Below are 13,560 nucleotides of genomic sequence, written 5' to 3'. Positions count from 1 at the left end.
CTACAATAGGATATACTTCTAAAGGAGCAAAAAGAATAAAGTAGGTAAAAGTAACTGAAACCATTTCATAATCTTCTACACAAATCTCTGTCCTAATCCCTTACTCATTCTTTGGCTAAAAAGGTAATTAGAACAATCAGAGTAGAGACGACCCTCCTGTGAGCATGGACATCTCTTTTTTTCTGCAAATAAAACATTTCTGCAAAACTGATCACAAATCACTGCAGTTTTCTTTATTACAACTGAAAATGTGACTTTATAAATAAAGGTAGTAAAGTTGATATTCAGCAACCCAGCTATGAAAGACACAACATCATCAAGACACGGTGATGTTTCTGCCTGTGGGCAACAGTCAGTTCTCAACACTTCCCTTGTGCTGTTCCAGCAAACCCACATAAGTATATTAAGTTGTTAAAGTGTTATGATCACATACCCATGTGGCACCAGAAGGTCAGTTGTTCTTCTTTGTAAATACATTTTCTCAGGTGATTAACAGCAGTAGTTCAAAAGAAAGAGAGCCCCGCTGCCCGCAAAGAAGCACTTTCATCCCTGCCCACTGCAAGTTTTACCACTAAAATACCAGCCTGCCAATGGCTGATCCAGCAGTCACTGTGGTGATGGAAACTCTTCTTAGCCAATGACTATAGAGAGACAGCTTAAGTCACTCCAACCATGGCCTCCTAAGGTAAAGTAGCTGCTGACAGGTAAAGCATCTGCTCCTTTTGCAGTCTGCTCTGTTTACAGCTGATGACCACTAAGCTCTTTCCATGCCTGAACCCTTCTGACCTTCTAATTTGCCTCCCTCTGCACCCACTCTGAATGTTAGAATCAGAACAGCCACTTTTCAACCTGTCCACATGGCTAAAACACAACAGATCAGGAACATCTACCACAATAATGCGATCCACCAATTTTTTTCTGTGAAATTATAATTTCAGTTATTTAAAACACCTTGACTTCTCAGCATTCCTGACCTAAAACAAATAGATACACGTGTTATAAATACATTAGGAACTGTAAAAACAAAACCAAAGGGCGACTTGATTTTGTCCACAGTGGATGAGAATAAACAGTGGCATATTTAGGCAGTCTTGAAAACTGAATAAGCAAGCAACAAATAGAAGACAGCAAACACTTTTACACGTCTGGTTATGTATAAAGGGCTATCTCACACACAAGCATTTGGATTTGGAAGCTCTTATTAGCTCTCCTCTATCATTTCTTTCAAAAAAATAAATATTTAAGAAAAAGAGGACACAGTCCTTCCTGAACTGCAGACGACAAAGACATTATGCACAGCAAAATATTAAAATATTAGATGTTTAATGCTCAACACAGTCCAGTCTGTTCCACTGCTGACATTCTGCAGCTGCATGCAGTCTGAAATTCAAGATTAATAAATCTGTAGATGAGGAAACAAGTCATTAGCATGTCCAGTCAACTTCCTCAAAAAGCCATATATGATTCTTAGTGTCCCAGGAGCCCAGAGACAGCCTGCAGAGCTTCAGTGGCAGAAGGGATGTACACAAGGTTGTCCTGAGCATACACACCAAGAAATTCAAACTAATCACCTTCCTAGTTACACCAGATCTGCCTCGTTTGTCTACGTCAACTGATTCACAGTAAACTCAGCCCATCTATTTGCAAGTCTGTGTTATAATTTTAGCCACAATGGCTCTGGGTGACTACACTAACACAGGGGTAAATAAAAACATAACACTACTGCCAAAGACAATAACAAACACATAATCAAACCAGAAAGATAATGGGTGAACAAGTGTCAAAGAACAATAAGTGTTATTAATCTCATATCAGGTTGAAAGCCATAGCAAAAAAAGAAACTAAACCGATACAAAGCAGTACAGCATAACAAAACAACCACTCTACTCACTAAACATGTACACATGTTTATCTTATTGTTATCTTACCAGCTGTAGCCAACTAATTTTTTTTTTCACAAAATGTATAAGACCAAACTGTCTGATAAGAGCAGAAGATATAGCTGTGAGAAAGACTTAAATTAGAGAATCACTGCAAAAAATCCTTACTGCAGAGAAATTCAAAACAGCTTTGCAGCAGAAAATGCAGATCACCAGTATGGCTTTTCTCCATGCATTGTGTCATTTTGTTTACAGAATATAAAAAAAATTAGTTAGCACGTAAACCCAGCAATATTATAAAAAACACTGGAATGTTAGCTCTAAAACATTTGTTATTTTACCACCTTAAAACATTTATCAGAAGTAAAGATAAGCTTCACTTCTTGTAGTATGCTAGTTAACTGTTCTGCTGCCATTAGAAAAGCAAAATTGAGGTTATCAACCACTCACAGATTTTTAGCTTTCATTACTCTCCTGATACAGTAGAAATCTAGCATATATTCCTTTAAGTATTTCTTGATCTTTAGAAATAATTGTTACCAATGGCAATAATACAGAGAGAGATATGTGAAATAGCTACTTAAATCTTGGTGGGGAAAAGCACCCAAAGATAACAATGATATGAAAATTATACAGAAATCCTACTTTAAGAAAGTATCACACGCAAAAACTTCAACAGTTCTATTTGAAGTCTAATGCTGCTACCACAAATTAATTACAGGAATAAAAAAAAAAAGAAAGTCAAAACTATACCATTAGATATAGCTTGGTTAAAAGAAGTCTAAAAGTCTAACAGATAATATATATATATGCCAGCTTTTTTATCTCAGAAAAGATTACAGAGCCTTAAAGAGTTTCACTCCTAAAGTGAAACTACATGGTAAACTTTGCCAGTTGATAACATTCTAAATACAAACACAATAGAGCCAAGAACATCAAAGGAAATCTAATCTCTTTTCTTACATGTTGAAAAATCTAATCTATAGCAAGATCATGTAATTTTCTTATATATTTTCAATCAGATAGTAAGACAAAAAGGTATGCTGCAAACGAAGCAACCAGAATCCACCAGAGTAGCCTGATTTAAAATAAGGAAAATAAAAAAGGTCATAGTTTTAAGTCAGAAGTAAGCTTTGATTTTACTTGCAATTTTAGTGTCATCGAAACTACTAAATTCATATTTTAAATAATAGCTGAATTTCAGAACTTCTGCTTTGTCACTACAGCTCCTTATACAGCAGCACTTGAACATACTTTAATACTTGCAAAAGGCATAACTTTGTAAGAAGACAAAAATCATATATACTTGAAATATACCTACCTTCCCAGTGTTTTAGCTGTCTTCTCACACCAGCTTTCTACTTGTGAAATGAAGTGTCATGAAAATTAGGTGTCACGAAAAACTTCAGCAGCAAAATGAAAAAACACAAACACCAGCAGAAATTTTCTCTATCTAGGCTTTCCAGTCAATTTTCTGTGCATGCCTTTCATCCTTGCCCCTCCTCCTCCCACTATAAATCTATCCTACAGAAGAGGCAAGATGCCCCAGCACTTCCCAGATGTGGTATGCTGGCTCCAGTAAGATACAACCAGTCATGGTACAAAAAGCCAGAAAGAGCTCACACACTCACCCTCCTTAAGCTGTTTCTAGAATCTCTTGGCTGTGTTGTGAAAAATTACCAGAGTAATCAGAACAATCTATGGTACAACAAACAGTCCAAAAAAAAAAAAAAACCAACAAAAAAATCTGTGTTCCATCCTCATGCAGTTGTTTCTCCCTGCAGCAAGCTTGCACTACCAACCCAAGCAAGAACTTGCACAGCATGCTAAAACTGAAGTAGGCCTATGCTGCAAGACATATTTCTTGCTCCTAATGTTCCAGGTGAGGGAGTTTCAATTGCACATGGTATATATGCCTAGTTTTCTGTTGAGTTCAGTCATCTTCCTGCTCTGTTGACTTCAGCTTGATAATAAATGAAACAGATGATGCCTGAGATAAAAGTAGCACAGTAAGAGAATGTGCATTTGCCAACCATAGAGACTTCAGAGAATTCTGGATAATAAATAACTGTGTTCAAAGAAAGTAGTAAAAAATCAGGCATAATAATTCAAGGAAATATTGTTGAAACTAGAAAGAAAAATAGTGCATCTACCAATTCAGGTCTCTATCCATAGTCCCCTTGTCACATACCAAATTTCCTCAGCTACCTTGCCAACAAGTTCCATCTGTTTTCTTCTGGATTATTTCTGTTTGCCATCATTTTGTACACAGACTACTGAAAGCAAAGTTAAGTTATCTCAACACAATGGACAACACATCCCATTGACTGCTCCAGGGGAAAGAGATGGGTTGAATTTCATAACTTTCAGATGTCTGCATGTAAACAAAGTTTCTGAATAAAAAGATGGAACTGACTACAGTAGGGAAAAAATTCTCTTAACATAAACTTCTGCTTTTGTTACATCAAAAACCACTTAGCCTCTACCCAGGAGATACACACAGGTGATTTAGAGACCATTTCTGTGGTTTAATCTTGGATAGACTCAATGCAAAAATTAATTACTACTCAGTAATTGAATTCACGTGGAGAAGTTTGAATATTTCTTGCCTCTGCGACAGGAATGATTATTAATGCACAGAACACCACAAAAATGCTGTGTTCTCAGGTTTCCTCCAAAGCCAGTTTCTCATAATCAAAATACACCATTATTTTTAATCCTGTTTTTATCCTTACCTCAGCCTTTCCTCTTCTTTCTTACGGAGGCTGAAATCTCGCTGAACCACCTGGAGCACATGCTCTGCTTCTTCATCAGTCAAGCCAGAAAGGTCCAGTTTTCTCCCCATTCTGCACCAGGTCCAGGATATGAATAACTATAAGGAATATCTGAAATCAGAAAAAGAAAATAAAAAAGAAAAATAAATTGAAAGCACTCATAGTTTTCACAAGTGTGCGGAGATCACAGGCACAAAAGAAAGCTGCTGCCATAAACATCAGAAAAGAAAACATTTGAATCTTTTTGCTGGAAAACACCTTTTACACTGAGCCTAACCACTAACCCAGCACTGCCCAGTCCACCATTAAACCATGTCCCTAAGTGCCACACCTGCGCATCTTTTAAATACCTTCAGGAATGGCAACTCAACCACTTCCCTGGGCAATCTGTTCAATGTTTGACAAACCTTTCAGTGATGGAATCACATCTAAAATCCCATCTAAACTTCCCTTGTACAACTTGAAGGATTTATTTCAGAATTATTTGTCAGGTTCCACACACTGAAAGCAATCACCCCCCATTCAGATATAAATGAAAAAGATAAATTATTTGGGATAATAAAAGATGCTGAGGACAGACCTCAGTGTAGTCCTCAAAAAGGAACATGCTTAACTAAGTCAGGTCAAATCAGGTTTATACATTTCTTAAGATTTTATAAAACTGCTTGCAGTGCAATCCCTGCCACTGTCTATGAACAGAGAACATATTCTGCTGTAACACTCAAAAATGTTTTATACTGCCAACTAAGAAATCAGGAATTATTTTAAAGCACCATTTATAAAAGTAAGCACATAAATTTTAAATGAATTTCCCAGAGTGACTGAAAAGATTTAGATGTCACTATCTATATTTAGATGTTACCACTATAAGGTTGGAGGAGAAAAAGAAGTAGTTAATATTATGTGTGAATTGAAGGTACTATAGAGTTTGAACTAGAGCTTGGTCCATTAAGTTTCACTAATGAAATTTGTTCTAATTTATTTTGTCATGACTTTTACTCATTTAATTGAATTCTCATGAATTCAGCTCTCAGTATTAACTTGTGTCACTTGATTTATGCAATTATTTGGGCAATCACAGAGGTGTCCATCTCCACGTTGTGTTACAGCTTTAGAAACATAAGACAGTCTTTCCATCTTTGTTATGAGCCCCCAGCAACGTACATAATAATCATGAACGCATTACAGTTCCTACCACAGAATACAAGAGGAAACTATTACTGACCCTTCATTCTTGGTGAGTGGCAAGTGGATGAGGCTATGTAAAGCATCTAAGCTGGTTCTGGCTCAAAAATACCACACCTCTAAGGAAAACTGCTAAGACATACAATTAAGTGCTCCAAGTACTACTGCAAGTAGAAGCATGGGGGGGAAAGTCAGTTTTATTTTCTCAACATTTATTTTGCTACTCAGATAATGATGTGGGATGTGGTTGGTTGGGTTTTGTTTGGGTTTTTAGGTTTTTTTTTTTTTGTTGGTTTGGTGGAGGTTTTTTTAGTACAATATTTACCTTTCTACAATTATCTGATTACCATTCTTCAAACAAGAAAAACACACACGCACACAAAAGAAGGGAACTGCGTATTTTTGGTTAGGCTGTTTTGGTTAAGCTATTCATGAAGTTTATTCTAAACTCCTTGCTCAGGAAAACAACACTTCACTAAAACCAAGCTGATGGTACACAAGCTTAGGTGAAATCAAGACGACGATACCTCCAACAAGATATATGTTCCCCATACAGATGAAAAAAAAGGTCACAATGTTCTAGCTTGACTCTGAATCTACTAAGGAAGATAACAATGAGTATTTAATAAAGGCTTTAAAAATTTTTTCTAAAAAAAATTGATTTGCATAGAAGAAAAGTGCCAAAGAAACAAAGGGCTCTATGTAGTCTTCATTAATCTCACTTGCAAGACCAAGAATATATGTTTAAATTAAAGATTGGCTAAAACATAGTGAGGAACAACTGGCAAGATGGTTTTGTTTCAATGCCACACGCGCATAAATCTTCTCAAAATTTTCAATGAACTATTAAGATTTTCCTCTGTCCTTACGCCTACAGTTCTTGCACCAAAACCTCACTGAGCACTGGCAAGGAAAAGAAAAGGGTTTGCTGAGGTAACATTGTGTTGAAGCTCAAAGACAGAGCATGAAATGTCCTGGGACACATCCTCCCCTTCAGGCTTAGGGATATCTGCTCAGCTCTTCCCAAAGAAAGCAATTGAGTGCAAAGGTATCTCTGCCTTTCTGAAAGCATGGAAAGGCTTCACTAAAGGAGAGACACATCCATGGGAAGTAAGTAGGACTTTTCCAAGTAACTTTTTTCATGCATATACACTTAAAATGAAAATATAAGATGCACAGTAAAAGGAAATAAAACCTTTTTAAGCAATTCCTGGAGCCAGCAGAGACACCTGCATGCTAGGGCTACAGTCTTCTGAGACATGAGATGAAGAAGGTAACTGGAATTTCATCTTTGATCTCCTAGTATCTTAAGCATCAAGTCTACAACTGGAATTAACATTTTCATAATAAGTTCTCCCTTCAGGTCTTCATCAAAACCCTTTTGGAAATTGTTTAAAAACCAATAATGTTTTTCCACAGATGCAAACTGATCCACCAGTAAAGAAAAGTGTCCCTTTGATTAAACTGCCAGTGCTGATTATGACCATGTATTAGAAAGGGGAAGTTTACCCCTAGGTTTGGGAATAAGTGGGCAGCCCCATCACCTCTAATTTTTTGGGCCTGCAAAGACTTCATTTCAAGTATATATGCTTTAAAATCAAAAGCAACTTTAACTTTAGACTTTCATGTGGCTTAGTTCTCTATGGTATTCTCAGTTTGCATTCCAATACTACATTAACCTCTAAGGAATGCTGTGTGTTTTCCTAGGAAATAATTTTTCATCACATTACTAAATCACCTCTGATCTGGGAGTATCACAGCAGTTTATAAATATTTATGAACAATTCTCAAAAGTCCTTTCTGTGGTAGATCCAGACTATGCATTTTAGAAATACACAATGGCAAATCCTCTAGAGAAAATGTAACAAGTTACACTTAAAACTACCTTAAAACACACAAAATAGCTTCTAAGCCTAAAATAACTTCTGGCCTGAATTAAAATAACTTACATGAGGCTGTTCAGATGATTGCCTTCATGAGTACTTCTTTGGTAAATCTCAAACTGAATACAAAATCTAAGATCTCACAGACTTTACAAGGAATAATATCACTCCCTAGAAAACTTTTATTCAACAAATTAAAACACTGTAACAGAAAAGCCTAGGCTTACAAGACACGATTGGGTACTATTTGAGTAATACTCTAATCTTCACATTACTTACAGTCTATTTTAAAATCTGATTAAAACTTCCACATTGAAAACCTTTCTTGAGTTTAACCTTAACAACAAAGCCAAACTCCAGCAAAAAGAAAAACAAGTAAATGAAAGGTTTTTCAAGAACTGCAAGCCATGCACGGTTTTAACACAAACAAGGGCATCAACACAAGAAACAAGGGCAAGTAGTGCATTTCCTACTCACCCATATGACATCTAAGCTGTTTAGACTTGGAGTCTCAGCAGATGATTAGCATTACTGGGAGGGTAATAAGTTTTTAAATAAGTTTTTTGGGCTAAGTGACAACTAATATTTAACACAGATTCTTGGCTTGACAAAGAACTACATCATAAAGTTAATTATGCAAGTGGTCACACTGAACATTGTACAACACAGACCTCTTGGTTTTGTGCTGTAGCAAAGCAATCAGCACTAGTGAGGCTGCATCCAGACTCCTGTGTCCAGTTTGGGCCTTCCCAGGACAAGAAAGATACTCATGACCACAATGATGGTTAAGGGACTGGAGCACCTTTCACAGGCAGTGATGCTGGGAGTATTAGGACAGCTCAGCCTGGAGAAGAGAAGGCTTGGGGGGTATATACAGTGGGTATCTGGAAAAGAGCTCTCCAAACAAGAATATCCTACAATTCTTTCAATTTCTGAGCACATATTTAATCAAGATTTTACTGGTTGTCACAAGACAGTATAAGTTTTGCTCTAAAATGTTGTTGATATGCATTGATGAAACGTAACACCTGAGGAACCAAGACCACAAACTCCTTCAACCCAGTCATTTGCAATTGAAATATTTCATATACAACACCTTTCCCCCCCATAGTCTCAGCTTTAGAGTCACCAAACTCTTCATCAGAACTGTTCTACTCTGTTTTGCTACTCTACCACTTCGAAAATTTCCAGGTAGAAGATCAAGAAGAAACCCACTAGTAATTATATCTTTGCTTCTGTCATCAACAAGCTCATCTTGCCTTCCTTTAGCAGTCTGTCAGGACCCAAATAATACTGCTCAATCTTTCTTGTCATTCTTTCCAGAATTCTTTTAGTACTATAAGAAATTCCTTGTATAATCTTGCTGGTGAACATTTTCCCCTTTTAAATCATACAAGATAGTCACCTTTCTAAGACAGAGAAGAAGACGAGTACTTTGTCCTCAACAGAGTTCCTTCACCACCCTCGTATTTTAAGTTTTGTTTACTGAATTGTCCAAAAGAAGTTGCTACTTTGATCATGTGAAGCCATTATGATAATTTTAAAAGCAAACATCACAAAACTGTGACATGTCATACTCTTCGTTTGAAAAATAAAAGGTAATAGTGCTTTGAGTTACGTCAACACACTTGAATAAAACAGACTTCAGCCACAAGCCAACAATTTAAAAACATCACTGTCCAAAGTAAGTTCTACTACAGCTAGCACATCATTAAGTCCAAAATGAGGCATAATTAACTCTGGCCACAGATTTGTTAATCTTTTTTAAACTCCAAGAATGTCTAGAAGCTTGAGTAAAAAACACTGAGTATCCTTCTCTTTACACTCAAAATAAAAAAATGTCTCAAAATAAGAAAAGGGAAAATATACTCATCAGAAATAAAAGGTCATCTCTTTTATTGAAAAATGTAATACAACCCACCTGACTTCAACATGAGATTGACTCCTATCTGGTGTATCACATTTTAAATGAGATGTAAGATAAAGATATCAAAGACAATGTTATTCTTTGTACCCACAAAGAATTTAGCTGAGTTTTACTGCACATATTTTCTGGTCTACAACCAAAGCAAAAAAAATTATCTTGCTTTCAGCCTTGGACTAATTCTATGAGAGATTTGCAAGCAGCAAAACAAATGGCTGGCAAGTTCCTGGGCAAAGTTACATTTGTTTCACTGGAGAGTGTGAGGGGTAAAGCAGCAGGTTTTAAAACATGAAGTTCATTCAGTTCCTTCAGGGAGAAATGTTTCTTATTAATGCAAGTTATTACAATACTTGAATGTACATTTATCTAAAATATTGCTGGAACATACCATAATGGGCAAAACTTTAAACCTTACAGGTCAAAGGTTAGTACTGCATAGTTTTAAATTTTAAGCTATTTAGGAAATAAACAGGAGTTTCACACTCTTCTTCTTGCTTCTATATTTTATGTTATTTTAAGTACTGAATATGAAATAGCAGAATGTCCTGGTGACAGCTGGGATAGAGCTCATTTTCTTCTTAGTAGCTAGTGGGGTTAAACCATGACACAGAATTAAAAATATTAGTGAAGTCACATTCCATTCAAGAAAGAATGGCATCTCTCATATAAGGATAGCACTCTCCTAATGGCAGAGCACAGCACATAAAAGTGTTTCTAAAACACAGAACCTGTTTTATTTAAATAGGAAAAAAAAATTTAGAAAAGACTAAAGGTTGCACTGTAGAACCTAATTTGTCATCTACCTCTGAGGGTTCAAAAAAAGTCATATTAAAAAAGAGAATCTGTATAGCAACTAATGACCATTTTATACTTGTGCATCAGGCCTACAACTAATACACAAGTACAAATCTCATTGGGGATTCAAAATGTGATACAAAAGCTAAATTGATGGACCAGAATAATTTTCTCACTGGTAAAACTGAGTCAAGTCTTATCAAAAATCCCTGCAGCTGCTAAAGATCATAGCTTATCTGGCATATACTGATTTCACATATTTCACATGCAAGTGGATTTCTAGTTAGCGTATATTCTCATTCTACTTCAGTCTCCTCTTCCATTGTTTATGTGAATTTAGGCAAATCATGTTCAGTTCTATTTTCTCTATTTAATAGCAACTGTCTTATGGAAGAATGCGTAAAGATGATGGGTCTGACAATATTCTGACTGTGTGAGACTGACTATCACTCTTCCAGAAATGAAGAAGACAGCTTGGAGAAAAACACAAAATTGGAGCAGTAATATGCTGACACACAATTGTATCTTGGATGATTTGCCTCTTCTCCATGTGCCTTCAATCCAAAGCATGAAATCCAGCTCATTACTGTAATGGACTGTCAACCAACTCCAGAGTGAATCATCACAGGCCAGCAAGAAAGCCAGCGTGTGCACTTAGGGAATGCAACTGATCCCAAACAGTCCAACACAATCAGAAATTTGCACATTTGTAAGCACAAGACTGCAGGGCTTCCCTTTGAATGCCTACCCTGCAAATTTGGGCTCAGAGCTCAATTCTATATGCCTGGACTCCCTGCACAGAGAGAGCAGCAGCCACTGAACTGAGTTATGCCTCTTCCACCTTTGCATCAAAACACAAACCAGAACACACCTGGCAAATCAGGCTTCACACTGTACTTGCTAAGCTTGAGCCAGCATGAAGAGAATACAAAACAAAAAGCTCATTTGTACTCCTACCTCTCCCCTTAGCGTCAGCTCAAGAGTGAGGACTGCAAAAATGCATTCACCCACCTGAGCTTCATTACACATGCCACAACTTTTCCTGAGACACCTGTAGTCCCAGCATTTCACAATCAATCGCGCTGAAATGAGCTACATGGATTCAAGGGAGAGGAAAGAAACAGTGAATACTTCTTGGTTCCTTCAAAGAATTGCAGGGTTTCTCTCTCATTCTAAGAGGCAGACAGAGAAGTGAGCACTTACTTTACCAGTATAAATACATGCAAATACCCATCTAGTACTGGCACCCAGAAAAACTCAGCTCAGATGCCATATTAAGTCTGGGAAGGCTCAATTGTTTATCTCCCTCCTTCTGGAGGACAAGTGGGAGGAGCCCTCATCAATGCCTGTAAGTATCTGAAGGTGTGGGGGGAGGATGCCAAGAGGAGGTTTCCAGGCTTGTCTAGGTGGTGCCAAACAACAGCACAATAGGCAAAGGGCAGAGACTGATGGTCAGAAGTTCCACCTGAACATGAGGAAGAGCTTCTTCAAGCAGGTGATCACACACTAGAACAGGCTGCTCAGACAGGTTGTGCCATCTCCCTCACCAGGAATACTCAAAAACAACCTGGATGCAATCCTGTGCCATGTGCTCTAGGACGGCCCAGCTTGAGCAGGGACGCTGGACCAGATGACCAGATAGTCCCTTCCAACTTGACCCATTCTGGATATTACTGTGCAGATCCCTATTTCAGATGCCAACACCCTGTTTTCCCGTATGGCCTGAAGCAACTGAATGATACAGAAGGTCCCCTGCCATACAAGCTGTGGAGCAGCACATGACAAGTATGTGTATCAAAGTTAAATGCCTTCCCCTATACCACAGCAGTCACTATTTGTTAGAACAACTAGAGATAACATGCAATAAACTAACCAAGAAAATATCTATCCACTAAGATAAGTTTTTCAACTCCACAATGCCAGAGCATCACTATTGAGTTAAGTGGTGATAAGGCTTCTCATCTGAGTTATTAACATCTTTAATGTGTAAAAAAAAAAGAGAGAAAAGGTGAAGTTTTTGTCTAAAGTCAAACAGCTCTGGAAGTACTACACATTTTGCATCTGAGTTTAATTCTGCATTTCAATAATACAGGCAAAATAGTTACGATAATTTAAGAAACTCATCATAACTTGAAAGCCATATTGTGATTAATCCTTGCAAGCTACAAAAGTAAACAATTAAGTGTGCATTGCTTGACTGCTACTAAAACATCCATAATATAAAATCCAACCAATACACAAACATACCATAGGCATACTTAAAATATCCTATACAGTAAAACTGGTATTTTTCCCTACAACATCTGTTGCACTAATTGATATCCCTCATCCCTCTTATGAAATACCACCCATGTACATATAATTAAAATTTATCCAAGAACTAAACTTTCACTGAGAGAATCTTCCTGCAGGACTAGAAGAAAGACAAAAGTTCTATTTTTAGAGGTAAGAAAATGCTTCCAACAGCAGTTGCCACAATGAGGCAGTATTCTCTAGTGCTGCCAGATGTGAAAACAAATTTAATACAGTAAATCACTGTTAATTCAAACCACTGACAGGAAATCCCACTGCAAATTACTGAATTTTACAGATTAGCAAGTAAATTAACAAAATAAAAAGCTAAAATAAATTCCTAAGACTGTGCCTTCCACATTCACTGTGACATTTGCAAAATGCTTCTAACCCTGATTTACCCTCGAAGAAGCAAGAATCACAAGATACACAACAATGAAGTGAAATGTATAAAGTCACATCTCCCATTTCACTTAGACTTTGTGACGAGCTGCAGTTGGCTGACACACACCGTATGCCGTGTGCACTGTAAAAAGGCTTTCAGTAGCAGGTTGTCTTTGGTTTGTTTAGGTAACCATTTGTCAAGTGACATAAGACATGAATTAGAGCCGGAGCTTTAGAAAGCCTGTGAAAACCAAAGGACCTGGGTTAATCTGCCAGGTGGGGGAGTTAATGGATCCGTTTGTTGACACTGGGACCTACTCCACACTGTACCCAGAGGACACTGCTTTGGACCAGTGCTCAGCTGATTTTTTTTATATTGACACTGCACAATGGAGATAACCTGAGCCTAGACCAATAAACACACACCTGAAGTTCTGGATCAT

At 37.2% G+C, this 13,560-nt stretch overlaps 1 protein-coding gene across 10 annotated transcripts in view; it reads right to left on the bottom strand.

Annotated features, from left to right (window-relative positions):
• The window catches only part of MYRIP (myosin VIIA and Rab interacting protein), a 353,883-nt gene that overhangs the window by 188,413 nt on the left and 151,910 nt on the right, over nucleotides 1-13,560 (bottom strand). For all 10 annotated transcript variants that reach the window (XM_074539973.1, XM_074539965.1, XM_074539995.1 and 7 more), the window contains exon 2: nucleotides 4,616-4,765. In XM_074539973.1, the coding sequence (XP_074396074.1) occupies nucleotides 4,616-4,725 (110 nt within the window). In that variant the 5' untranslated portion in view covers nucleotides 4,726-4,765. The remainder of the gene's footprint in view (nucleotides 1-4,615; nucleotides 4,766-13,560) is intronic.

The sequence above is a fragment of the Zonotrichia albicollis genome, chromosome 1, assembly GCF_047830755.1.
Source record: "Zonotrichia albicollis isolate bZonAlb1 chromosome 1, bZonAlb1.hap1, whole genome shotgun sequence".
In the NCBI taxonomy this organism is placed as follows: Eukaryota; Metazoa; Chordata; class Aves; order Passeriformes; family Passerellidae; genus Zonotrichia; species Zonotrichia albicollis.
The sequence above is the reverse complement of the archived record's forward strand: the minus strand, read 5'-3'. Positions and strand labels throughout refer to the sequence as shown.